Consider the following 27,623-nt stretch of genomic DNA (forward strand, 5'->3'; position numbering starts at 1 on the left):
TTCCTCCTTATATTAAGAGATCCACAACCAATAGCTGTTGAAGTTAAGAAAATATTTTTGAATAAATGGTACAATGCTATGGTATTTATCTCCCCTAATTGTTTAAAATGGACCATAGAGACACTAGGAATATTTTTATTGTTTTAAAATAGACTTGCTTCATTATTGAAACCACATATTGCCATTAGACTTTTGCTGAAATAGAAAATGCAGGTTGAGAATGGATTTCATTTTAAAACCTTAAACAGGTTTAGGTTTAAGGTCCTCAAACTTTTTTCTCATAGTTGTAATTATGTTTTACTGAGATAATGGTCCCTGTCCAAGGAGATGCTGAATGACTCTCCAGGACAGTCTGACATCACACAGGTGGTCAAGTGGATGCCGTTACTATGACAAGTCCTCATATCGTCAGAGCAGGCAGAACTCTCCCAGGCAGCAGCAGTGGCAGAGCATAAGCAGCTACTTCTAGGCTGACGGCTAAAAGCTAATAACTCACATGATTGAATTTCAGGGAACATTTTTCCCATATTTGGGAGCAGGGGTGCCTAACTGAACTATCAGTGTCAGCTATGAAAAGTGAGAAAAATGCTTTTCCAAGATCAGAGGCAGATATTGTACTTGGAATTTGTTCAAGAAGAGTAACTTTGCAATTACATATATACTTTTAACTGCAGTATCTTGTTATCTGTCTTCAAAGGAAAACTGCTTGTTGATAGTTAGGCTACTTCCTGCCTTTAATCTTTTTTTCTGACTATGGACAAAGGGCGGGGTGGCGGGGGGCGGCGGGGGGAAGCAGTACCACAGTAGTGGTGATCCTTTTTTATGAGTCGTTTTAAAACACCCGCAACTGATTTAGGCATTTTAGAAATTAAAATTGGCTCTGGTAGAAATGCAGTTCTAATTCTGTGGTAGGGTCACTGCAAATGGCTTCCAGATAACTTCCTGCCAGATCAGGTCAACGGTGTAATCTTCAGAGAAAAAGGAGAATGGAAAATAAGAATTTATGTGCTTTAGGAGCCAGGCCCTTATATAGATTGATAGGAGGCTACCAAAGTGGAGAAGCAAGTTTTAAGAAATAGGAAACCGTCCTGACAGGAGACAGTATCCGACAGGGTGAAGACACTGATTTGTCAGCTTGACAGGTTCTTGTTCCTGGCACTGGCGTAAAGCTACCTCGATCCGCTTAACCAGAGGGTATTTAATCAGGTGCTTGCTACAAGGAATGTTGAAGGTGGTAATTTGGGTCCACATTAGGCTAGGTGCAAAGTCACACTTGAACAACCTAACCAAGATGATTTTTCTAAAAGAAATTGAAGGAAGGAGAGGGAGGAAAACTCATCCAGGATTGAAACTCATCAAAGTTTGCTGAAAATTACGTGTAAAAGAAACACCATTTCCTTTCTTTCTCAGCCTTCATTTTTCTTCATCCACTCTTGCCAGTGATGCATCTGTAAGAGGATAATGCAGGTTGTCCTGCCATGAGTAATGGATCCTGATTTCCACTTTTCTGATTGCTTGCTATCTGCTGTAAGTAATGCCTTACAGAAATACTCCCGGTGTCCTAGAGCATTTTGAGTAATACTGTGTTTTGGGCAAAAGTCCCCCAAACCATGGAATCCTTCATTCAACTTTCCTGATTTTTGTCTTTATTGATTGATTTTCAGTTAACTCTCAGTGCAGGTTTTTGCTCTCCTACATTTTGCGGCCACTAGGTTTTTTGTTGGTATGTACTTTTTCTTTGAGATATTTTATTCTTTCAAATAGCAAGGAACCTGGAGAATTGTAAGTTTCTCAAACAGATCATTTCTTGGCTGTTCCATTCTGCAGTGATTTCTTTCATTAGGATAATAGAATAAAATTGCCCTTTAGAAGCTTTTCCTATATTGATCCAGTTCATTTCATAGGCTGAAAGTGGAGGAAGAGAAAGAAAGAGTTCTTTCTATTATTTGATTGTAAATAAACCTGGCAATTCTGAATTTTTTAAATGGCGGTTTTCTCATTTGTCTTACTAATAATACAACTTTAAAGCAATCTCAGGTTTGTAATTCAGTAAACAACAAACCAAAATACCCTAATAATAATGATAATAATTTGCTCAAAAGGGACCAAACTTTATACCAACTCAGAGAATAAGAAGATTTAATTTTAAACCCAACTTTTTGTGAACTTACGTTTACAGATCTTTAAATTGATGGGGTGGTCTGTGATTTCTAAGGTCCCTTTCAGTTCTAATGTGCAGTTTTATTAGCCAACCCAAATTTATACCTCGTAGAATCCAGTGTCTAGAAACAACCATGAGAAATCTTCTGGTTTGCCTCTCTCCATTTTAGCAGTAGTAGAGTCCAATTTTTATATAAGAATAACCATTCTTCCCCCCACCCCTGTTCCCTTTTTTTTTTTTTGTGGTACGCGGGCCTCTCACTGTTGTGGCCTCTCCCGTTGCGGAGCACAGGCTCCGGACACGCAGGCCCAGCGGCCATGGCTCACGGGCCCAGCTGCTCCGCAGCACGTGGGATCTTCCCAGACCAGGGCACGAACCCGTGTCCCCTACATCGGCAGGCGGACTCCCAACCTCTGCGCCACCAGGGAAGCCCTGTTCCGTTTTTAATGTGTTTAAAAGAATTTCATCTTTTTTGATGATAGGTACCTGGCCAGTAATTTCTGACTGCAGTATGTTTAGGGAGCATTCCAGACAGGACTTGAGAATTACAGTTACAGAATTCCCAAAGTTCGGTAGTGGTTGTGGTTCAGATACTGTCACATTTATGAATGAAGTAGTTATAGCTCTTGCACCTGTTGCACCTCCCACATACTTTGCTTTATCCTACCCAGGGTGTGAGGTTTGTAGTAGCAGAGGAGAAATTAGGATTTAGGGATCCATATAACCATTTGGTAGCAGAGATACCTCTTAGATGAATCTCAGAATTTTTGAAAGTTGTTATAACATATGGACTCCAGGATTTTTGGGGAATACTAAGTAAAGCAAGTTTTAGTTATGAAATACTTAACTAATCAGCCAAAGAGTTGGCGGGAGGGGAAAGTCACCCAACAAAATATTTATCTGGATTCTGTCTGTTAATATTCACTTCTTATATAAAAATCATTCAGTGAACTCAAGGATATTTAATAATACAACTCTTATAAACTACCGAGGTAAGGCAATGATTTAATTGTGGTGCAGGCTCATAATGCTAATTACAGGGAAGTTAAACTGTACTCAGTCACTTTAGCAGTACATGGGTGCATGTCACTTGAAAAAGAAAATCACAGGTTAAAGCTGACAAAGGTAATCATCACGTGTTTTACTTCTGAGGCCCTCTTGATCTTCAGAGACTCAGTAGGAACCTTTTTAGTTTAATCCCATTTTAAGAAATGCATGGCGACAACTGCAGTTTATCATTTTCCCAAATGCTTCTAGAGCCATCCATGTACGGACAAGAAGTATTGAACAGCAGTGTACTATGGCAGCTGGACCACTTGAGTCTGAATCCTGGTGTCCATTGTACTAGTTCCCTGGCTGTTAGCCTGGGCAAGTTTCCGTCTGGGCCTCAGCTGCTTTATCTGTAAAATGTGGATAATTAGGCTTCCTACTTCATAGAGTTGTTTTGAGGATTAAATGAACTAATGATTGTAGTTAGAATAGTGTCCTGATGCATGATTAAGTCCAGAAAGAAAATGATAAAAGACATACTTTGTGCACATGAAAATTCTATTTTCAGTTTTAAATTACAAGTCTTTCCTTATTTACAATAAAAATGTAGTTAACTAAATTGAAAGTAAATGTCTGAAATGGAAGTGTTTATTATTGTTTCTATTACACAGCATTCTTTTTGACTTTGTAAATCCTAAATATTAGGTATAACATATTTAAATGGATATATGATGACTAGATTTCTATTACTATAAACCTGTGGTAATTTTTAGGTAGAAAAGTAAACATTTTAAACTGTCTGGAAGTTAGGTGTTGAAAGAATAGTGACAGTGGTTGCCTGGGCTTGTCACAGTTAATAATTTAGCACTTTCAGTGGTGAAGGACAGCCCCCTTTGTCTACTGTTCATGTATTAGGTACCTATAATTCCCCATTAATCTTTCCATCACCAGGGAGCTCTTCAGTGTTCCAGCTCGTTCCCCTCTTGGCACATGAATGGTTTGGATTGATGTGAAGAGACCCAGGATTTAAAGTCTCAGATTTAGCCACATTTATTACCTGTCTGAGCTGCATATTGTGGTGTTCAAATTTTCCAGTGTCATAGGCAGAGTTTTGCTCCAGATTCTCCAGGCTTATGTGATTCTTAATAAATGCAAAAGTAGGGCAAAGGTGATTTAATCCTAACCAACCTGTTAGCAATCTGAATCTCCTGGTCTTTGAGAGTTTAACATCTCCATAAAAAAGCATAAACTCAATTATTAATAAAGTAAAAAAAAGTTACTAGGGGCCTCCATGGCCTTGATTTGAAGCTATTAGAAATTGACTTTTTCTTTTAAGGGAAAAAAATGCTTCCTATACACTCTCTAAAAAGATGTTGGGAAGTCTTATTTAAAAGTTGGAAGAGTTATTTTTCCTTACTATGGAATTCTAAGAAGCACATGGAAAATGTTTAAAATGTCAGTAATTAAAAACAACTTAATGAAGATACACAAAATTCAAAATTGTATTCAATTTTCAAATTATAGAATCCAGTGTTAATTAATGGTAGAAGGGGTTGGCATAGACTGTGAGAAAAGCAGTGTGGGAAGAAATATACAAAACAGCTATTGTATTTTTTAAAGACCTACCTATACAGGTGAATTGTCACCAGTGTAAATGCTGTGTGAGGGGCTGTGAAAGCTGATTTATTGTGTCTTTTATCTTCCTGGTAGGAGATGAGAGAGGGGAAGGAAGGCCTATATACAGGAGAGGGGGGACTCTGCAGTGCGGCCTGGTCTCAGCTGGAGACATCGAGACAAAACTCATAGCAGAGAATGGTAATAATGGGTCTTCAAGGTCATCTAGACCAAGGTTCTCATGCTTGAAGACCTTCCACAGTTTTCCTACTTAATCAATTACTAATTTTGTCCTTGATTCGGGTCTGGTTTTGCATCTTGCTCTTTTTGTGAGGTGAAAACCAGGACTAGATGCTGGGCCTCCTTACTCTGAATCTGCTACTATTACTGGTTCCATAGTTCCCATCTTCTCTCGATGCAAAAACTCTACAAGCAAGAGAAAAATGAATATGAGAAGCATGAAAATATTACTACACTTTATACCTGTCTCAGATCATCACTGACCAGTTTCTGTGTGAATGCCAACAAAATTCCAGTTCTGTGTTCCCTTAAGCATCACTTTTCCCTATAAGGTGCCAGCCAATTCTTCTTAAGTCAAGTCTGAGGTTTCAGGAATAGCCAGCCACCTGACTTCCTTCCAGCTACCTCATCCTTTGGAAAGGTGCAGACCCTAACCCAGTCTTAAATAACAAGACAATGAGGATCTGAATAGTTGTTTGCAGGATCTTTTCAAAGGGCTATTTTTGCTGGTGCCCAGAGTAAGAGAAGCCAGGTGAGAGCTGGCAAAGTTTGCAGTGACAGGGAAATCCCAGAACCTGTAGTTCACCCCTGGCAGTGCCCTCAGTGATGTGGGTAAGTTTAGCCTTTAGTTAAAGGGTTAACACTGGGACGAATTGAGATCATCAAAGTGAATAAAGAGAATTGTCTGAATTCTCCAATGTCTGTTATAATTGCCAAGTATCTGGGTGCCGAGAATGTCTTATTATTGCGTACTAAATATTCCCTAATTGTTTGGACCATGTCTATTGCACTCTATTGTGTGCTATCTAGTTCCTAAATTGTTTCATTATTATATAGATCTTATCTCAACAAGTCCTTTATTGGTCCAACTCATCTTTTATAATCAGTGTCATCTATCTTAATCCTAGTGCATTAGTAGGTCCTTAAAAGGCTGATTTGGGATCAGGAGGTCTCCCTAGAGGAGCAACATAAGAGCTGAGGAGGAATTTGCCTACCTCTCAGGAACAGATTTGGTAGTCACTGAATCCAGACAGCTGGGATAGCGCTGCAAGCAGAATTCTGTGACTCCTCAATGAGGCTTACCTTCCAGTTTGAGAAATGCTTTAGTAGGATATAAATAATGTGCCTGATATTTTCTGTTAGCTTGTGACTTTGGGTACACATCAGACAATAACAGGTTTTATTTATTTTTTTCCCTAAAATCGGAGTGAGCAAGCATATTTTATTTACTCCAGTTGGTTCTTTTTCAAATTCTTGCCCAAACTTACTTTTATTCTAAAACTGTATATATTATTACATATTTTAAAATCCAGTAAATACTTGGACATATGTAAAAAACCTCTTTTTGTAATAAATATGTTCTGAATTTTTGTTTATACTTAAAAATATTTGCAATAACCACAGGAAGTCTTATGCTTCTCTAGGATTATATGGCAGATTTGTAGTGCCCTTCCCTTACATGTTGTGTTGCTCGTGGAAATGACAAGCTTTCATGGTATGTGTTAAACTGTAACCTGCCTATTGTGTTCAACGTAGAATGCTGAGTTGAGTTGAGAAATCATGTTGTTTGTTCCACCCTGCCTCTCAGAATAATTAGATGGAGATGCACGTGCTCTCCATCAGTAAAGCATATTTGTTTTGAAAGACACAGCACTCGTGGGCTATCAGTCATAACTACTTCTGAGAGCACTTTAGGAGCTGCAACATCAATATTTACAAAATGCAAAGTGAAGCAAAGTACACTGAGTCACAGATACATAAGCTTCCTTGTTCCCTGATTCCCTCCCTTCCCCAATGTATGTCGTATGTCTAAACCCATACAAAGGACTATTTTGAAATATGACTGGAAATTTGGGAATTCTCTAGCTAAGTAAATGCTAAGGCACTAAAAAAATGCTTTAAAAGGCTTATGAAATGGATTACTTTTCCTCTCAAAATAAATGTATTGACTGAAGGCTAAAATCAGTGATGCAGTTAAGTGGAAGAAAGTAGTCGTGCTTTGGGATTAAAGTCAGAGCCTTTAGGCTGTGTCCCTGTTTTGCCCCTTGATGACATTGGAAAAATTATGTAAATCTGAGGCTCCTCTTACTCAGCTGTAAAGTGGGCTTAATTATACCCACTTAACAAGATTGTATAATATTAAATAAATTAATATATGCAATACATGCTTTGCAAGTTACAACGTGGTTCATGATTGGGAAGTAGCAGTTAAAGTAGCCAGGAGGTTTTTAGAGCAACACTGATTTTTCTTATTAGAAAATATATTTAGAACTTATTAGTGAAATGTACCCAAATTTCATATTATAAAGAGCTTTATTATAATAATCAAAACAGAATTTCTTACATATGTCCGCAAAGTAACTTCCATCTTTGAAAAAAGAAGGTGAAAGAAAAAGTAGTGTGGGCATATGGGTAGCACTGTGTAGCCCCTGTTGTTGACTGTATATTCTGCCATTAACTCTTGCTGCTGTGACAAATCACTATGTGTATGAGTGAGGCAAACTCCCTCCTCCTTGCCCACTCTACATAATGCCGTTCATGTAAATATGGAAGGTCTGGTTAGATACTCGTTGCAAAGTACTATGGAGATTCCAGGTTAAAAGGAACTGAATTAATGAGAAATGGTCTTAGTAGAGTTAAGAATCTTGCTTAGGGGCAAAATGACACTAAATTTGAAAATTCAATACTTGAAAGACTGCTTCTCCCTAAAATCAGCTAATGCCATGCCTTAATGATGTAGAAGAGCTTCTTAAGTGATTTTCCAGGTTTATTTGGTTTATAATTTTTTATAGAGGAGCTTTTGTTTTCTTTTTTTTTGTTTTCAGTACGCGGGCCTCTCACTGTTGTGGCCTCTCCCGTTGCAGAGCACAGGCTCCGGACGCGCAGGCTCAGCGACCATGGGTCACGGGCCCAGCCGCTCCGCGGCATGTGGGACCTTCCCAGACCGGGGCATGAACCCGTGTCCCCTGCATCGGCAGGCGGACTCCCAACCACTGCGCCACCAAGGAAGCCCTTGTTTTCTTTATAGTATAACTCATTGCCTTTTTATTTAAATAGGATGCTAGAGGATAAAAATTCGGCCAGCAGAGGGAGCAGACTTATGTAAATTAGGTTGTAAGAAAAATATTACAGGATGCTTCAGTAAACATGTATTTTGTGGGCAATGTCCATTCTCATACTGTGCATTGAGAGAAAAATGGAAGGAAAGAAGACTGGATTTAGGGTCATCCTAAAACATCTAGCCATTTATATTCTTACTTTGGTAGTTTTCAAAAGGGAAAAAACACAAGCAAATGGTATGCAAATAGGAACTTGTTTTGTTAATTCTATGAAGAACTTTTTAAAACAAATATGAATTTAATACATTTGGTAAATTAACAAAAGCTTTCAGTACTTGGCACTGAAGTTAGAGCACATTCAGACCAAACATTTTAAAGGACTATAACACCTGAAAGGAATATAAATGGAATGTATAATGCTCTGAATAGGGCACTGTTATGACTCTGAATCAGCAAATAAGCACTTTTGTATCTTGTGTATTAAGTCAGAAAATTGGAATATATTTAAGGAAAAAATTTCACCAGGTGTGAAGCAAGTATAAAACAAATGGTTTTCTGCATAGCTCTAAATGGAAACTATAAATGTATCATAGCTCCCTATGTATTCTAATTAATTTCCTTGGCAAATGTGCAGTCTCATATAACATCATTAAGTTAATGCATTTTCAAACACTTTCCATTAAATACATAATATATTCAAGACAGTAGTCCAAGCATTTGGGAATATATAGATAAGGAACGTCCTACCTTCTTAAAGTATGTGATCTGGTCAATGACAAGTTAACTCAATTCTGGTGTGCCACAGTGTAAAGCAGGTGGGCATTGCAGAAGCTAGGATAAGCTGTTTCAGTAAACACTGTAACTACTAAAATAAGAAATACCAATTCCTTTTTACATTGTGGAAAAATAGTTTTGCTTTGTAACCATTAAGACTGAGAAGTTTTGCTTTATTAAGTAAACTAAATTTAACTGTAACTTAAGATTATTTGCCATCTTTTTAGAGTAAAGAACAGTAGCTTAGGAAAAAGAAATTTCCATCTAGAGGTATCATAGATTGTTGATTCTTAACTAGAACCATTGTTTCTGGGTTGTCTTTTTTTAAGTTATAATTAGAGATCAGGATGGTTAAAGACATCCAGACCTTTTTATTAGTTTAGAAAACGTTTTAAGTTAATATAAATGAGAAAATAATTTTTAAAACTGATTATTTTAGATGGAGTTTAATATATTTGCTTTTAAAAATATGCATGCTCATTCTTACAATTTAAAGGGCTGTATGTAAACTGGTGCACAGGAGATTAAATAGTGTTCAGTGATGGGTACAGGAGAAAAGGGAATAGATAATTATTTCTCTTTATGAGGTCAAAATTATTCATTGAGTCATTTTGACATTTGTTGCCTAGAAACTAGAATTTCCAAACAAGTAAAATTGCCAGGTGTTCTGGTTTGGTAGTTTGAGAATGCTGTTTGAAGTTGGTGCAAGCAACTTCTGAGATGGAGGGTCACAGGGCAGGAAGAAAGAGCAAGGCATGGTGAGGAAGGAGCAGAAAAGAAGCAGTGGCAAGTGAGAAGCAATGAAGGTGACAGGAAGAGACCGCAGGGAGCAGACCCGAACAAGTGTTTTCCCACAGTGGGTCCGGCTCTGTGTCAGGCCCTGCAGATACTGTGGTGAACATTATACAGCCCTCGTTCCCTGTCAGAGCCAAGTGGGATATACAGAGGGAAACACACCGTTTCTTTGGGGGATGGATATCGAGTACAGGGTACTGTGGAGACACCTAAGAAGCACCTCTTTCTCAGACTAGTAAGGGCCAGTGGGGGCTTATGTGAGATCCGAGCTCCACTGGGAGGAGACAGTAGTACAGATGCTAAGAGGTGAGAGTCCCTGGTGAGTTCCAGGTGATGGCATGTAACACAGTGTAGGTAGAGCTTTAAGAGTGAGAATTGAGCAAAGAAACGTGAGCCGTAAAACTAAGTAGGGACGAAGAGCCTTGTGTGCTCTGTGAAGAAAGAGGTTCGGACATCTTCCTGAGTATACTGAGGGACTGACTGTTAAAGAGATTCATGCAGGACAAGGGCATGAGCAGGTATTTGTAGTGTGGAGAATTGAAGTCAGCATGGCTATAGATAAGAAGACCAGACCGCTGAGCCAGTATGGGGGATGGACGGGAGCAGACCATACATGTAACAGGTGGAGGGGACAGAACGTGGTGAGAGGTTAGGTGTCAGGGCTAGGAGCCGTTTGCAATGATTTGAACTTACGGTGTGAGAAAGTAGCAAAGATAGTATATGTTTTCCAGATGTTTCTGTGAAAGGAAGGAATGTCTAGTTCCTAGGCACCATGCGGGCTCTGGCATATTTCCCACGGATATGGTGGAGACACAGGGCTGGCCCAGGCAAGGTGTTTTTCTCTGAGAGGCTAGAAATCAAAGATGTAAGCGTGAATTATTGAGGTAGAGAAGCCAAAGCCTGTGACACAGTTGGAATGAGCTGTGAATGCTTTCTAGGAAATTAATCCCGGGCTTTAGAACCAAGAAGATTAGGAAGGAAGTCAATACGGGAAGTGCAAGGTGGAGCCTGTGAACAGTCTTAGTACCAGACAGGCCAGTTCTTCCTGGCTGCTAGTTTCATGGCTTGGGGTTAGGCAGTCTCCTGGCCTGATGGCTGGAGGCCAATTTGTACCAAAAACGAGGACTAGCTAAAGGAGGAGGAGGATTCAGAGAGGGCCTTAGACTTGAGATTGTATACAGAGCGAAAGAGAAGTTCAACTACTGTGGATAGTTCATCAGTAGTTCATCAAAGAAACTGAAAGACTAATGGCCCAGGGTAGCAGGAAAGATGAGAAGCATAGACTGGGAGTGAGAGGAGAAGCTGACCTTGAAACTCTGCCTTTGAGATAGGGTAGAAGAAACAAGTTTTGAAATTGGTAGGCAAGGTGGGACTTTGGGAGGGTCCACATATGGAGACCTTTCTGTCAACCAGGAGGCAAAGACCTTTTCTTAGAATGACTAGGATTACAGTGGGAAGGACAGTATGGAGAAGCTTGAGCTCTGGGGACAGAAGACCTAGGTTTGAATCCTGGCTCTGTCACATGCTGGCAGAATGGCCTTGGGCATATGCTGTTTGAGCTTTGTCATTCCCAGCTGCTTCCTGTATAATATATGACCATTATAGTTCCTTTCTCCAAGAGGTATATGGAGGATTAAAGAAATTAATTCATATACAGTGTTCAGCAAGTAGCAAAGGTTTAATCAGGTTAGTTATTATTAGGAGGCAGTATTGTATAATGGTCCAGAACCAGACTCCGAAGCCAGACTGGAGCCAGATACTGGTTCCACCAATTATGTGCTAGCAGTGTGACCTTGGACATTCTGTAATGTACAAACATAATGCATAGTTAATCAGGTGATCAGTAAATATGTATTCAACTTCATTGACAATAAGTGACTCCGTGAGCTTGTCTTCTTGTGCTTCAGCTTCTTTCCAGTGTGATAATTGTGTCCCACCATTTTGATACATATAATATTATTAAAACCTTTTTAACTTAACAAACTAAACAAGGCAAACTATATGTTATCTGTGCCTCAGTTTTTTTCATCCGTAAAAAGGAGATTATAATAGTACCTACCTCTTAGGCTTGTGGTGTGTTAAGAGAATTAATAAGTAGAATGCTCTTAGCTTCTGGCACATAGGAAGCAATATATACATAAGCATTATATATATAGAAGCATTTTATACATATATATATAACTATTATTACTATCCTTACTCATCATCATCAGTAGGGGTTGAGGAGAAACCAATAAGTTATAATGGGCACTGTGGGATTGGGTGGGACTAAGACACGTCAAGACTATGAACGAGCACTGAAGACCAACCTGAGATTGGAAAAGTTTGTAGTAGTGTGAGACCACGGGAGCGGCTGGCAGCTTGGGGATAGACTGGGAAAGAAAAATGGTTAGATGAGTTCAGAGTTGAGGTGAATTAGCAGACCAGTTATGATAGGAAAAGAGAGCTAGTGAGCTGAAGGTGCTATGCTATTGTATTTTGAGAGAATAATGAGAGTCAGTAACAAATAACCAGAGAGGGGAATAAAGCTATGAAAACATGTTCTTAGACTGGTACTGACAGCTGCTTGGAAGTGACTTAGATTTCATTATATTTATTACATCGCCTTGTCAATTTGCCTGTTTCTCCTCTCCCCTCCCGAGCAACCCTTCTGGGTTCTTATTTTTCCTTCTCTGCATATTTTCTTTTCAAGCCTTATATCTCTTCTGCCTTCTAGCAAAACAATGTAAAGAAACAGCATACTAAGAAAGCAGAGAGGTATTGTTTCTGTGTTCACTTCCTCATGTACTCCCTGTCTAACACTGGATGTTTGCTCTGACAGATCCAGAAAATATAGCATCTGGCGTGTTCTTTACCCTCAAGGGTCTCTGTGGGAGGAGTTCATATGGAATCATTATACATATATTGTACGGGAAAATGATGATTGTTATACAATCAAGTGTCAAAAAATATGGCACAGCCATGAAACGTGGGTGGCCAAAACCGGTGCTGAGGAAGGAAAGAGACAGGAGCTGGGTCAAATGAAGATAGCTCCTCAGAAATGGGAGTTCAGGGGGACTTGCACAGAAAGTGAGAATGGGTGTGTGGGGTACAGTGTGCAGGCCTGGGAGAGCTGAGGAAGCACAGGGCAGGTGCTGCCAGACAGGACGACACCAGCCCGGCAGGGGAGCAGAGGCGGCAGGGGCGATGGTTAAATGAGAGGTAAGGCTGTACACTTAACTCCCACAGTGCATAGCTCAACATGCGATCAATAAATACACGTTCAGCTGCATTGAGAATAAATGAGGAAGAGACTGCCGTGAGTTTGTCTTGTTGTGCATCAGATTCTTGTCGGTGGGATAGGTATGTCCTAACAATATAATAAATGGATTAAAAAGAAAGCACCTTTGTTAATTTAGAAACTAAAAGAGGCAAATGTATTATGCTAAGCCTGTTGAAGGATAGGAATTTGGTGACTTTGTGATGAAGAATGTAAACGCCACCATAAAATTATAAGAAAACAGAGAGTTGGGCTTTTGGGGGAGCGTGGTGTGATGGGGAACATGTTCCACCCTGTTACTGAATTCCTTGTGTAAGTAGTTTTTCTTCCCTAAGTCACTTCTTTTGGTGCCTTATCTCTTTCAAGGTAGCTGTTGTTTCTGTCTGTAGCCTAGAGTAGCATGCATTTTGAGAACCATGTTAAGCTCTCCTAAGGCTAAATGTCATGGAGTTGTAAGTATCAGAGATCTTAGAATACATATTCCTTCATGAGAGAAGGACACAGGAACCAGAACTGCCAGTATAGCTAAGCCGTTCTTTAAATAGTGTGTGTCTTATTAATATTCATGAAGAGCATGTAGATAACATCTTGACAGAGTTAAAGTTTCAACTTGAAGAGCTACTGCTTTTCAATAAGGAGTGCATTTAAAGACACTCTGCATGAATAGAGTGACTGAATTGCTTCTAAAATGAGAGTATTACTTTATAGAAAGATATTTTTCATTTAATCTGTCTACAGTTTAAAATTGTCATTAGAATTACAATAAATAATAATTAGCACTTATAGGGCTTTAATCTTCAAAGAGTTTTAAAGTTAATCTAATTTAATTGTCGCTTGGAGTCATCAGAGATGTACACTTACTTTTCTGCTGTGAACCATTGAAAGTGTTCACTTTCCAACCCTTCAGTGCTCCCTTTAGGTAGTTCCATGGCTCATAAGCTATTTGTTCCATGGGAAATGCCCAGAGCATCAACAGATGGAAGGCTTTATATTAGAGCTTCTTGTCCTAGGTGTGCTTTTGGGCTCTTGAGTTGGGCTTCCTGCTTCTAGCGCCAGCTTCTCTGCTAACTGTGTGACCTTAGGCACGTGGCTTAACCCTCAGCTTCTTCAACTGGGATGCATAGTATAGTACCTGCCTCAAGGGTTCTTATAAGGATTAAATGAGATAATGAATATTAAGTATGAAGTGATTAGTATTTAATAAATATTAGCTGTGTATTAGTATTGTTTTTAAAATTATCCTGAGGAACAATTCATTCTGGGAAGTTGTGATATGTGGTTAAGTGTTAGGTGAGGAAATTATAAGCCATAAATACCCTTTACAGGGACTGCTGTGTACCAGGCTCAGTTTGAAGTCCTGGGCCAGAAAAGTAAGAAACCATGACACCTTCCCTCTAGAAGTTCACAACCTATTTTGTGGAGGATAGTGAGGACGTAGATAAAACTAACTGAAACACCATGGTAAGTGCTTGACCAGCAAGCTCAAGTGTGATCAAAGAGCGATGGCATTTGACTTAAGATTTTCACAGAAAGCTTTAGAAGGGAAGTGATATATTACCTGGGCTTTGGAGGAGGATGTCCGTTTTGGCAGAAAGTGGGAGAATTTTAGGGAGTGCGCAAGGCAGTGGAAGCAAGGGGTGTCGAGAGCAGCGGCACTCTCAGAAGGTTTTAAGCAGGTTGGTCCAACTTGTGGGAAGCTCTAGAGCTACCGATTTACCACCATTTCTTTGCGCTGATTTTTCATCTTCTCTGTAGATCCGAGACAGCTCTAAAGCTTTACAGTCTTAGTTGGACCCAGGAGAGGCCTTACTTGAGGTTAGAATGCATGGCTGTCTGACAATGAAATTTCCTGGGCCTCCCTTACCTTCCCCTGTCTCATTTGGTCTGAATTTGGTCTGAAAATCCATTAATATGATTTGAATGGGATTTTATTGGACATTTAGGAAACAGTTTAAACTCTAAAATACCCCTGTGACACAGTTAAATTTACACAGTGTTTTAAAAGCTAAAGTGTACTGATTGCCTAAGTTGTGAGACAAGAGGAAAGACTAGAGGATCTTACAGAATTTATGACTATGCCAAGGCTCTGTTTCTGACTGTATATCACTCAGACAAAAGGAAAGAAATTTTCCGTCTTTCTTTTTCAGTTGCTGAGGCTGGAGGTTATATCATCTGGGAAGCATGTGGACCACTGTTAAATGGGAGTCCTCTGTGCTCTCTCTTGAACTGCATCTTAGGCTGAGTTAAGCGAGAACGTGCTGCCTGTTAAACCCATACTCCCTCTAAGAAGCTTGTGGGTAAAGGGAGGATTTACTAACATGGAGTGAGAACCTTCTAGATGCCAGGCTCTGTGCTGGGTGTTATATAAAAAGTGTTCTCACAGTAGAGCTATTACTTAGTTTTAATGTGTGGAAAGATCAGCAAGATGAATAACTTTACAACAAGCAGTTAGTGGCAGGAGGCCGGATTCTAAAGGAGGCCTGTTAGGCTCCAGTGTCCATTTTTTTCTTTTGTTAAACGTGGTATTTACTTTGTCCTGTTTCTTCTATGATATTTCTTCTTTAAATTTCTCATGAAGTTTGACCTCAGTAAAGGTCTTCATGAATGGACTTGCTGCACTTGAAGAATAAAGGTAAATGAAGTTTTTCCTAATTTATCACCAAGTTGATTTACATTTACATCAGTATTATGAGTACTAATTAGGGTAACTCATCTGGCAAAGAAAAGGGAACACATGGGTTGGTTTGTTTTTATAAGATAAGTAAATATTCAATACAGCTGACCCTTGAATGCAGGGGTTATATAGCTTTACAGTCACCTGCCTGTACCCATGGCTCCCCCACCTGTAGATTCAACCAACCGTGGATCATGTAGTAATATAGTCTGTTTTTATTGAAAAAAATTTGATGTATAAGTGGATGCTCACAGTTCAAACCCATGTTGTTCAAGGGTCAACGGTATTTTGGATAGGGACCTTCAGCCTCCATCGTTTGATAATCTCAGCAACATAATTTTATGATATTGAGTCTTTCAAGTACAGGGTCCACTGGTAGTTGAATAACCTGATTTGTTATTCTACAGTTGCCATGCAGAAAGGAAGAAGGACCCCTTTTGAATAAAGTCCCCCAATTGCTTCATTCATTACGTATAGATTGCTAGCTTAATTTGCTCATGTTCCAGAACAAGAAGCCAAACTTTATAATGTGTGGGGGGGTTTTAGTGGCAAAATAATTACAAAGGTAGCCCTCTGTTACTGTCAAAAATTAACAGAAATTAACAATTTTTCCTCCTCATTGTTGAAATAGGAAAAGCAATATGCTTGAGTCTCAAAATTCTGCCTTCTTTTTCCCTTTTCTTTCTCAGAAGATGTTTTTCTTCATCTTTTCTTGCGTTCTCCTCTCTTGCTTTGTCATTACTTCTGAATGATAATCAGGAGCATCATCCCCTCCCCCCTCCCCCCACACACACATTCTTCTGCCTTCTTTCAACAGTTTGAAAACAGATCCATGGTGAATTAAAAAGTAATCAGATAACTATTAGTTATTAAAATCTCTAGTTTATAGTTTGGGGTATTTCATGGTCATTAGGTCAGTTACACTTTTCTTGACTATTTTGTCCCAGGTTTACTATCTTCAGTTCAGCTTTCATTCATGCCAAAAATACTTACTTCCCCCCTACTTTGTTCCAGACTGTGCTAGAGGTTATCAATCTTACTTTTTGTACAGCCCAGGGGTTCGGTGGTTCTCACACAGAACATGCCGCCCTGGCCCGCATTCAGTGTTATACATAGTTTTCAGACCTCCTTTTTTCCCACTCAGGAAGAAATAGCTGAAGTCACAGGAATGAGAGAGATGGGGGTTAATTTTGAAGCCATTCTACTGTATAAAAATAGTGAATTATCACCATAATTTAGCATGGAGTTTCATATGGTTGTTTATAACAATTCTCACAACTGACTGATCTTGATGTTCTGATAAGCCAGATGCTTCTATATAAAGATAACTAGTCTTGGATCATCAAGAAAAAGGCCTAGTGATGGAGGTAGGATGTCCCCAAATAATTGTAATTCAAGGGGAAATGTGGTAAGTGTTGTTAGCAATATAAGATCTTTCTATTGTATTTATGGGGATGGAGAGATTAATTGGGAGTATCAGAGAAGATATACATTATCGTAGTGCCGTAGCAGCTATGTGGAAAGAATCAGAACATGGAGGTGGGAGGAGGTGAATGTGGTTATTTTGAACCCCAAAGCCACATATACCATCCATTCATTTGATTCTTGATATTCTATTTTCTGTTTGAATATTGAAATTACACATAAATATGTGCAAAGGCACATACACTTAAACACAATTCACACATAATCAAATAGCATAATCAGAATCCTTGAGGCTAAATGATGTACTTTTCTCTAGGCGCCGGCAGTCACTTTGACCTCTCCCGCTGATAACAGCTTGCCTGACGTATAGTTTCCCATTAATTTCTTTTATTGTTTAAAAAATGTGTTATAAAATATCCGGTATTAAAACCCAGTATGGGTTTAATTACCACTCAAGCATCTCATCCTGAAGTGATTAATAAGCCACAAAAATAGCTGTTTCCTCTTCTCTCTATATAGCGTTGGTATTTTTAGAAATTGGGTTTTCCATGCCAAGTTTTATTTGTAGATAGACTGGGAATCGTGAAATGGTCTATCAATTCAAAGAAATCGTTGTTCCTTTATTATTTATTAAGAGTATACCAGATAACTAATTCCATTTAGAGTTTTCAATAACTTCTACTCTTGAGGCAGCCACATGAATGTAATTGCTTCAGATTCTCAGCAGAAGTTTCTTGCTAAGAAAACCACGGGAACATGTTTTTCTCACCTCCCCACCCTTTTTTTTTTTTTTTTTTTTTTTTTTGGCTAGACACAGCTTTTAATAATGAGGATTTTATCAAAATGAAGATTATTAAAATGAAGATTTTATTGTAGTACAAGAAATAATCTGAACATCTATCAATCATGGAATAATTGAGAAAATTGTGATATGTTCCTATTTTGGAATATTATATAGTTATTACAAAATGAGGATGATCAAGGTGTATTGACTTAGAAGAGCATGATATTTTCAACTTAAAACTTTTAAATGGCTGTGTTTACTGATATATTTGTGTATAGAAAAAGGTACAGAATGATATTGTCCTAAGGATATTAAAGTTGGTCAAAGGATAGGAAAACAGAGGGGATGATTATTAACAGAAGAGAATCCAGAAGTAGACTTATACACATGTGATAATGCAGTATAGGATAAAAGTAGCATTTCAAAGGAATGGGGGAAAGCTGGATGATTTAATAAATGGTTTGGAAGAGTTGGTTAGCTATTTGGGGGAAAAAAAAAACCTAGATCCCTCCCTCACTCCTTTGTCAGAATGAATTCCAGATTGATCAGTTATTTACATGGTTTCTTTAAAATAATGAAGTCACGTAAGTTCTCAAAGGAAACATTAGTGAATATTTTTCGATTTTGAAGTGAAGAAGACTTAAATATGACCCCAAACTCAGAAACAAGGAAGGAAGATTAAAAAATTGCTTATGTCGTATTGTTTTGAAGGCTTGAGAACTAGATGAATATTGAAACTATATGTTCATGGATCCTAGTGTCAGCAACATGGCATTAAAAGTTTATTGATAGGGCTTCCCTGGTGGCTCAGTGGTTGAGAGTCCGCCTGCCGATGCAGGGGACACGGGGTCGTGCCCTGGTCTGGGAAGATCCCACATGCCGCGGAGCGGCTGGGCCCGTGAGCCATGGCCGCTGAGCCTGGGCGTCCGGAGCCTGTGCTCCGCGACGGGAGAGGCCACAGCAGTGAGAGACCCGCGTACCACCAAAAAAAAAAAAAGTTTATTGAAAAAAAAAGTACTTTGCAAGTGTTTGGACCAATACAGATTTAAACTGACCAAAACGACCACCACCCTGTGATTTTGGCAATGGCATTTACGTTTGTAATTGTCAGCATGAACCATTTAAGTTGATGGCATTTAACTGTATTGTTTCAATTTTCACATGACTATGTATAAAGAGTAATTTGTATATTAATGTTACTTCAAATGAATGAATGAAAAATATTAAATAATTATGAGAAAGCATGTAAGAAACTGTGTATAATTTACCTTTGGGCTGTGGGACTGGGCATGATGGAGAAGGTAAACCTCATTTTTTGTTATTTTCACCTTTATAATATAAATACGTAGTTTCTTTCATTGAGAAAAACTTTTTAAAATATTCACTGAAAAATAATTTAGAATTTTCGGCTTCTGAAAGATATTGTCAGATTCATAGCCTGACTATAGCCTAGCTATTTCAGCCAATCGTCTTTTAGGGGAAAAAGGCCTAGAGAGCAAAACTTTGTTGCTCTCTAGGGCATATGTAATAGGGAGATGCAAAGATCTTTGTGATTTGTTGTATCTCTAGGGCATATGTAATAGGGAGATGCAAAGATCTTTGTGATTTGTTGTATCACAGGCCGGTGCAGAAAGGTGCTCATCCCACTAAGTGATTCATGCATAGACGGGATCCTTGGAGGCTGCACAGTTAGTTTTTGAAAAATGTGTGTCGTCTTATGAAATAGTTTTATTTTAAATCTAAAACACTTGATTCTTATAAAGCATTCATTTTACTTAATAATACTTCAGACTCATATTTATCATAGTATAGAATGTGAAATTCATGTAAATTATGATAAAATAGGAGCCATTGGAGAATGTAGGGACGCCCACCTCTGTGAGCACCTTTGCTCCCCTGGGAGGCATCTTTCACATTCCTCTGGTGGAAAACTTTGAGAAACACTATTTTGAGTAAATACGAACAGGTGACAGTAACTTGTAATCATCCTGACACTTTATTTGTGTTTTGAGTTCTGAAGTTATGAAGTGGAAGGAAGCAGATTTCATAAAAGGCAAATTTTATTAGCAATTTAACCCACTAAAATGAATGTTTGATTGTGTACTTAGTTCTTACTGAATCCAGTAAATGTCTAAGCTGGTAGATACTTTAATCATTAAAACTATAATCCAGTTAAAGTTAAGGAAGCTAAATAAACTAATTTTAATCAAATTTACTTTCATTTCTCTGTTTCTCCTTTTTTTCATTACTACAGGTCACAGTAATGAAAGGCAGTAATAGAAATAAAGATCATTCCGCAGAAGGAGAAGGGGCTGGAAAACGACCAAAACGAAAGTGTCTTCAGTGGCATCCATTGCTAGCAAAGAAACTTCTTGACTTTTCAGAAGAGGAAGAAGAGGAAGACGAAGAGGAGGATATTGATAAGGTAATTTCCTCCTTTTATTGTAGAAGTTTTAAGTTTATTTGACCATTCATTCTGGAAACTGCAGTGAACCTGTGTGGTGCAAAGGAGGCGTTACTAGGAGTCTGTATAACTTGTATCCTAGTTAACTACTTAATCTACATTTTTATTCCAAATGTTGATGACTCTTAAAGTATCTGTAGTAGTAGTTTAAACTGAAACAGATCCTTCTTTTTTTTTTTTTTTGCGGTACGCGGGCCTTTCACTGTTGTGGCCTCTCCCGTTGCGGAGCACAGGCTCCGGACGCGCAGGCTCAGCGGCCATGGCTCACGGGCCCAGCCGCTCCGCGGCATGTGGGATCTTCCCGGACCGGGGCACGAACCCGTGTCCCCTGCATCGTCAGGCAGACTCTCAACCACTGCGCCACCAGGGAAGCCCCAGATCCTTCTTAAATAGTATTTCTGTCAATTAACTAATAATTTGCAGACAATATTCAAACGCAGTGAGTTCATAAAATTTGATGTGCTTACCTGCACCCACCTGTTGCTCCTGGCCTCTCTTTCTTCCCTCCCAGCCTAGCCTTGCCACCATAGGCAGATTCAGAGCTGTTCAGGTTCTCATTTCTGAGGCCTCCAGGGCATCTGGCTGCTGTCACCCCTCCGTGCCTCTGTGCTCAGTCATTCCTCCTAGTCCCCTCCTCTGGTCTCACACTTGAGCAGCCGGCTCTTGCAAGAAAGCCACACAGCCATGCAGCTGACTTTAGAAAGCCACACGTCCCTTCAGATCTTGGCGTGACTGGTTCCTCCTCTTCATCATTCAGGTCTCAGCACAAGGACTACCTCCCCATCATCTCAGGTGTCCCTCCCACCCAGTGTGCATTCCACGTCTGAGGATTTCCTCCCTCACACTTCTTCTTATATGCCTTGTGTTTAGCTGTGCACTTGTTTATGTCTGCCTTCCTAGACTAGGCTATAAGCTTGGTAAGAGCAAGGGTCTTGCCCTTCCTGTCCTCTTCTCCTTCCTCAAAGCCTAGAATGGTGGCTGGCACAGAGTAGATTTTGAATAGTTATATGCTCAGTAGAAGAATAGATGAGTACTGGACTTCCCTGGTGGTGCAGTGGTTAAGAATCCGCCTGCCAGTGCAGGGGACACGGGTTTGAGCCCTGGTCTGGGAAGATCCCACATGCTGTGGAGCAGCTAAGCCCGTGCACCACAGCTACTGAACCTGTGCTCTAGAGCCCCCATGCCACAACTACTGGAATCCGCGTGCCTGAAGCCCGTGCTCCTCAACAAGAGAAGCCACTGCAGTGAGAAGCCCGCGCACCGCAACGAAGAGTAGCCCCCACTCGCCGCAACTAGAGAAAGCCCGCGCGCAGCAATGAAGACCCAACGCAGCCATCAATCAATCAATCAATCAGTAAAAAATAGATGAGTACTTATTTTGTGTCACTACAAATTTCATAAACATGCTTTTACTATTCTTCAGGCCTTCGATATCCGTTCAGTCTTTTGTCCTAGACTTGGGTCAGCTCCCTCTTCCACTCATCTCAGCAGGAATTATAAACAATTTTCCTGTTTCACAGACATCTTCTCTGGGTACTGTTTATGGTCTCCTCACGGTTGAACTTTTCTTCTCTTTCACAGAGGCCACCAGAAATGACTCCTTCAGCTTTCTCTACTTACTCATCTTACTCTTATCTCACTCCTTATCCATCTTTTCCTTTCCGTTTTCAGAGAAATGGTGTTATTCTTCCTGTATGAGGAAATTGCCAAGTTTATGCTTATGCTTAGTTTGATCTCTCTGACACATTTGCACCTGTTGATCACTTGGTCCTTGAAGCTGTCTGCTGTTTCCATGACAGCAATCACTCATTTCTATTCCTAACTTCCCAACTATACCATTCTGGTTCCTTCCAGTTGATGTCCCTCCATTATTCTACCTTCAAATGTTGATGTTCTCTGGGCTTCTTATCTTAATTCCTGTCTCCACCCTGGACCTTTCTTCTAAACTCTGGACTTGTATTTCTGCCTGTTTACTTGACATATCCACTTAGGTATCAAATCAGAATCTCAGTTTGAATGTGTTCAAAATGAAGCTGTCACTTTTCTCCTGCAAACCCCATCCTCCTACATCTTTCTCAGTGAATGGCAACTCCAGCTGTCAAGTTGGTCAGACCTGAAACCTTGTCTATTTTCTTTTGCTCAAGTCTCACATCTGTCCATCCATCAGTAAATTCTTCAAAATAGTAAATACCTTCAAATAATAAATACCTTCAAATAAATACCTTCAAATAATAAATACTTTCAAATAAATACCTTCAAATAAATAAATACCTTCAAATACCTTCAGTAAATACCTTCAAAATAGTTCTCAAGTTGACCCCTTGTTAGCAATGTTACTACTGCTACCTTGTACCAAGCCACCACCAATGCTAGTGCAGATTATTGTATTCTGCCTCTCTCTCTGCCTCTGCTCTTGCCGTTCTACAGTCTGTTCTCAACAGAGCAGCCAGAGAGATCCTTCCAGAATGGCAGGCCAGTTGTGCTGCTCTTCATCTTCATGAGGATGGGGAGTCTATACACTCGCTGTTCTGTCTGCATCACCTATCAGGTGCCCAGTAAATAGTTATTAAGTGAAAGAATGAAGTCATCGAGTCCTGTTCTCTTTTTGGTCCACATTCAGAGATCTCACCCGCACCCTTGGTCTTACTTCTTTATATTGGTACATCAGTTCATTATCCCAACTGGGACTTCTCTGCTAAGAGCCACTTTACATTCTGCCACCAGATCTAACTTCTCTCATTTGAGAAAAAGTGTTCTCTGTTGTGTATGAAGGAATCTTGCTGCCAAAGTTGGAAACACTCTTCTTCCTTTTTCAACCTTTACATCCAGTTAGACACCAATCACTCTTGGTCCTACCTCATTAGTGAATATTGTTTCTGTTTTCAGTTCTCCATTCTCATGATTACTGCCTTGATTCAGCCCTGTCTCCATTCTCGCATGGACAGCTGAAATAAACTTTTAACTTGTTCCTCTAGTTTTGTTTGACTCTAGTTTTGCTACTGTAATTCATGCTCAACACTGATGACAGGAGTTCTCTCAAAATACAGATCTAACAATGTCTTTCCCCTGCTTAAAACCACTCATGGCTCTTCATTGCATCCAGCTGTGGTTTCCATATCCTGGTCCAGTGCTAGTGTTGATTTGTTGCAGTGTTACTTGGCCTCTGGTGAAAGAAAAATAGGTCCAGATACCTTTTCGTTTTAATTTAATTTATATATCATACATTTATTGATTTGTTTACTTACTTTTTGATTAGTTAATGTAATGAAACAGTTATAATATTAGATAGTAGTTAACATTTTTTTTTAATGTTCATACTTGGCAAAACAAAAAGTTGGTAATCTGTGTTGGTCCCCTCCCAAGGGTTTTTATTGATCCATGCAGTCTGAAGCCACTCATTTACAGGGTTAAATGCACATTTTTTTAATCTTTTTTTTTTTTTTAACACAACAGAGCACATTCTTCATGAAGTGGCCCATACCTTCTTCTGTAACCTTAGATTCCTGTTCTAATCTTTTATATACTGGTACTATTGAGCTGCATATAAGTGTCTGAACTATTGAGCTTTAATCTCTATTAGTTCCCCATGACTCCCCATTGACTACCCTACACGCTCTGATTCATCTTTCAAAAGTTAGCCCAGACCACACCTTTTCTAGGGAGACTTGCCTGTTCTCCTACCCATCTGCTAGTGCTTCATTACTGCACTGGTTCATTGTTGCAGTCATCATCCTGCTTTTTAATTTATTTGCTTATATATCTTTCTCCTCTCCCCAAACAGTGAGCTCCTTGGGCCAGGATTTGTCTTATTTATCTCAGCTCTTGGCTTGAGTTTTATAATTTAGTAACTGAATCAAAAGTTATTCTTTTCTGAAGGGAAACTATAATTACTTCCTCAACCTACGTAATACATTTTTTTATGCCTGATCTTTTTCTGTAGCTTCTTAGTTTCAGAATGCTAAATAAATATTCCTTGAAAACTCAAATCATTTTTAGTGATTGTACACATAATGAGGAAGATAAATCTGTATCCTTCACCCCCAGTAATAATCCCTAATGTATTTCCAAATCAAGTAGCTATGACTTCATGATTGTTCTGTACTATTTGTGTTTGAAGATAATTGATGGTTAATTAAATGCATGTGCAATACTTAATTTAAACTTAAAAGACTTTTAAAAACCATCTAATTGGATGAAGCTAGTGATTTGTCCTAGAACGTCTGTAACAGTTGCCCAATAAACACGATATAAGAGAATGTGGTTGCCTTCTAGTAGTAGTTCTCGAAGTGTGATCCCCAGGCTAGCAGCATCAGCATAACCTGGCAACTTGTTAGAAATACACATTCTCAAGGCCTACTCCAGACCTACAGAATCAGAAGCTCTGGGAGTGGGACTTAACAATCTGTGTTTTAACAAGACCTCCAGGGATTCCAGTGCCCACTCATGTTTAAGAACTACTGCCCTACCGTGTAATGCAGTCTAACAACTACCTCTATCCTTCTTGATTTTAACTGTGAAGCAGCAAGTAAAGAAATGGTTTTAGTAAGCATACTGGACTTCTGTTCTTGGTCACACTGTCATATTTTAGCCTTAGAAGATACTTAACAATCCTGTTATATTCTGAGATTCTGTGATCAGAAATGTGCTTTAAGAAATGTAACCTGCAGCCATGCGCAGGAAGTATTGTAAGAGATTGAAAGCAGGAAGACAAGGCCATAGGCAAGAGTGGTACTAGGGCAGTGGCAATGAGAATGACACAGATGGAGAGGATCAGAGCTTTGCAGAAGTCCTTGAAGACCTTCAATGAAATGTTTAAGAAAAGGGAGGATTCAAAACAGATTTTGAAAGTTTAAGCCCTATCACCATTGAATTTCAGTGGACAAGAAAGTGTGATATCTACAAGCTTGAAAATTTACTATGTAGCTCTTCCTTCAAATAATGTTAGAGGTCTGTTTTGATTTTTACACTAGGAGGCTCCACTTGTGATATGCACAAAAACATTAAGTAGTCTGTATTAGATTTTTATCTACTTTCATGTTAAACATTTTCATATTATTTGTTGTACAACAGCACATTCCAAAGAGTAGAAAGACAGAACTAATGCTCATGTGTCTTATGTGGATATTGTTGTTAATCTTGAGACCCATATATCACAGAATGGGTTGAATCCTTCATTCAATAGTTAGTTAAATACTAATGTTAGACCAGACATTAAGCTATACACTGTGTATGAGGAAAATAAGAGAGCTTTTGTCCTCAAAGAGCTCACTGTTAGTGAGAAAAAAATGTAAGCAATTATAACAACAATGTGATATATGCTGTAGTACAGACATGCACAGGTTGCTGTAGAAACTAAGCAAAAGAAAACATCTGAAGTTGGTTACCAACCACAAACAGTGGTTGATGACTTTTAAAAAATCGTTTTTTTCCCCCCAATTTGTAAGTTGTTTAAGTGGAGCTAAGGAAAAATACAATTTGAAAACCAAGACTAATTGCTAAAGCAAAGTTATCCAGGATGTGTTAAACATTTGGCTTTTGTTTTATTGCTAATAGGTTCAACTTCTTGGGGCCGATGGTCTAGAGCAAGATGTCGGTGAAACTGAAGATGATGAATCACCAGAACAGCGAGCCCGGAGACCAATGAATGCATTTCTCTTATTTTGCAAACGTCATCGCTCCCTTGTACGTCAGGAACACCCCAGGCTTGATAACCGAGGTGCTACCAAGATACTAGCTGATTGGTGGGCTGTTCTCGATCCAAAGGAAAAGCAGAAATACACAGACATGGCCAAGGAGGTAGGTTACAGTGACGAGGTTTTATGGTGACCGTGAGCAACCAATCCTGTAACCCCCAGTCAGTAAATTTGGAGTCCGTGCTAAAGGTCTAGCAGCACGAAGGTGAATCCTTGAATCAAGTGTTATGTAAAGACATACAAGCTTTGTTCCTATTCCTGAGTTCCAAGTCTACCTTGCAAATACTGGTGAGGTGCCAAAAGTAACCTATTACCAAGAAGTTTTTTCGCATTGTATATATTCCACTGATTGATGTGGGGGATTGATTTTTATGAAGGTGATTTTATTTATTATGAATGGTTTTTGTTTTTAGTGTTTCTAGGAACCCGCTTCTGCTGTCAGAGAATGCCCATAGTAAAGATGACAATATTAATCTAGTTCTGATGCTGAATAGCTTTGTAACCATATCTAAGTCAATCTCTGGGTCTCAGCTTTTCTTTTCTTTTCTTTTTTTAAAATATGTTTTTAGAATGAGAAAGAGCAAAATTTGTATCCCTTCCAGCGCTAATACTTTTTGATTTTGCAATAAACGCAATTATCAAGAGATTTGCCTTGACTTGTTTCTGTAGGTTGTGCAGCATGAATATTTAAAACCAGTAAATGAATGAATGGCAGTGGAACAGGATGTACTGTGATGTGTGCATGCATGTAAACACTGTGTAGGCAATAGTTGGGGAGAAGTATTTCTATGCAGGAAGGCTATTCAGAGAGGTGGGGCATTAATTCCAAAATGTGAGTAAATTTCTTGAAAAATTGTATTCTAGTCTGTTCTTAAAATAATCTTAAATGAATGTGAGTTCATTATGCATTTAAAATGTATTGTCTAGTGGATTTAGCAAGTAAGGGGAAAGCAAAGCAATATCATTGTGGTTAAACTTGAAAGGAGTAATTCTAACTGTTTCTTGAGCGTTGCAACTTGCAAATAATCTTGATTCCTAGCCACGCAAACATTTGGTTAAGTTCTATGGAAAGATGAACCAGCAGGGGACAAATACAGAGTTTCAAGTGAGACATTTTATTAGATATCTCAGTATGTAGAAAAACAGTTCTTTCAACTGCTGTGGTTTTATTGAGTTTTTTAACAAGTTAAGATGGAACATAAAAATTTCTTATGCAATGTTCAGGGAAATTTGAATCCAGAGTAAATGATTAGCATAGTTGCTATGTAATTAACGATTACATAAGGCTTCAGGAATTAACTGTATTGTTAAAGACAGGATTTTGACTATGTAGAGCATCTAGAAAATTTAAAATCAATTCCAGTAACCTACATGATTTTAAATGTTGCAGGACATTTTCACGAGCATAACAGTAATTAACAGTAAAATTTTCCTATTAGATAGCTTTAGATCCTTTCATAGTCATGCTTATATGATAAAACAAACAATTATCTGAACCCTCATAGGGAACTGCACAAACTTCCTATAATTAAACTCTTGAGTTTGTTTTTGGATTACTGTTTCTGGATAACATGCAACCTGTCTCACTATACTGTTTGCTTTTTCTTAAATACTGCTACTTTACAAACCAAATAGGCGGCCATTTTTAAGAGGAGGAAGCATTATTTTCATACAGGAATTCCTTTACTAAT

The 27,623-nt window shown here is 38.9% G+C and overlaps 1 protein-coding gene across 9 annotated transcripts in view; it reads left to right on the forward strand.

The window, feature by feature from the left end:
* BBX (BBX high mobility group box domain containing) overlaps positions 1-27,623 on the forward strand; it is a 282,218-nt gene that overhangs the window by 160,997 nt on the left and 93,598 nt on the right. For 8 of the 9 annotated variants that reach the window (XM_027104049.1, XM_027104073.1, XM_027104053.1 and 5 more), the window contains 2 exons: positions 20,030-20,200; positions 25,793-26,035. In XM_027104049.1, the coding sequence (XP_026959850.1) occupies positions 20,039-20,200; positions 25,793-26,035 (405 nt within the window). In that variant the 5' untranslated portion in view covers positions 20,030-20,038. Of the gene's footprint in view, positions 1-1,410; positions 1,528-20,029; positions 20,201-25,792; positions 26,036-27,623 lie in introns of all 9 variants that reach the window. The other variant, XM_027104045.1, reaches the window with a different exon arrangement.

The sequence above is a fragment of the Aethalodelphis obliquidens genome, unplaced genomic scaffold (assembly GCF_003676395.1).
Source record: "Aethalodelphis obliquidens isolate GAN/ISIS:26980383/991018 unplaced genomic scaffold, ASM367639v1 scaffold1, whole genome shotgun sequence".
In the NCBI taxonomy this organism is placed as follows: domain Eukaryota; kingdom Metazoa; phylum Chordata; class Mammalia; order Artiodactyla; family Delphinidae; genus Aethalodelphis; species Aethalodelphis obliquidens.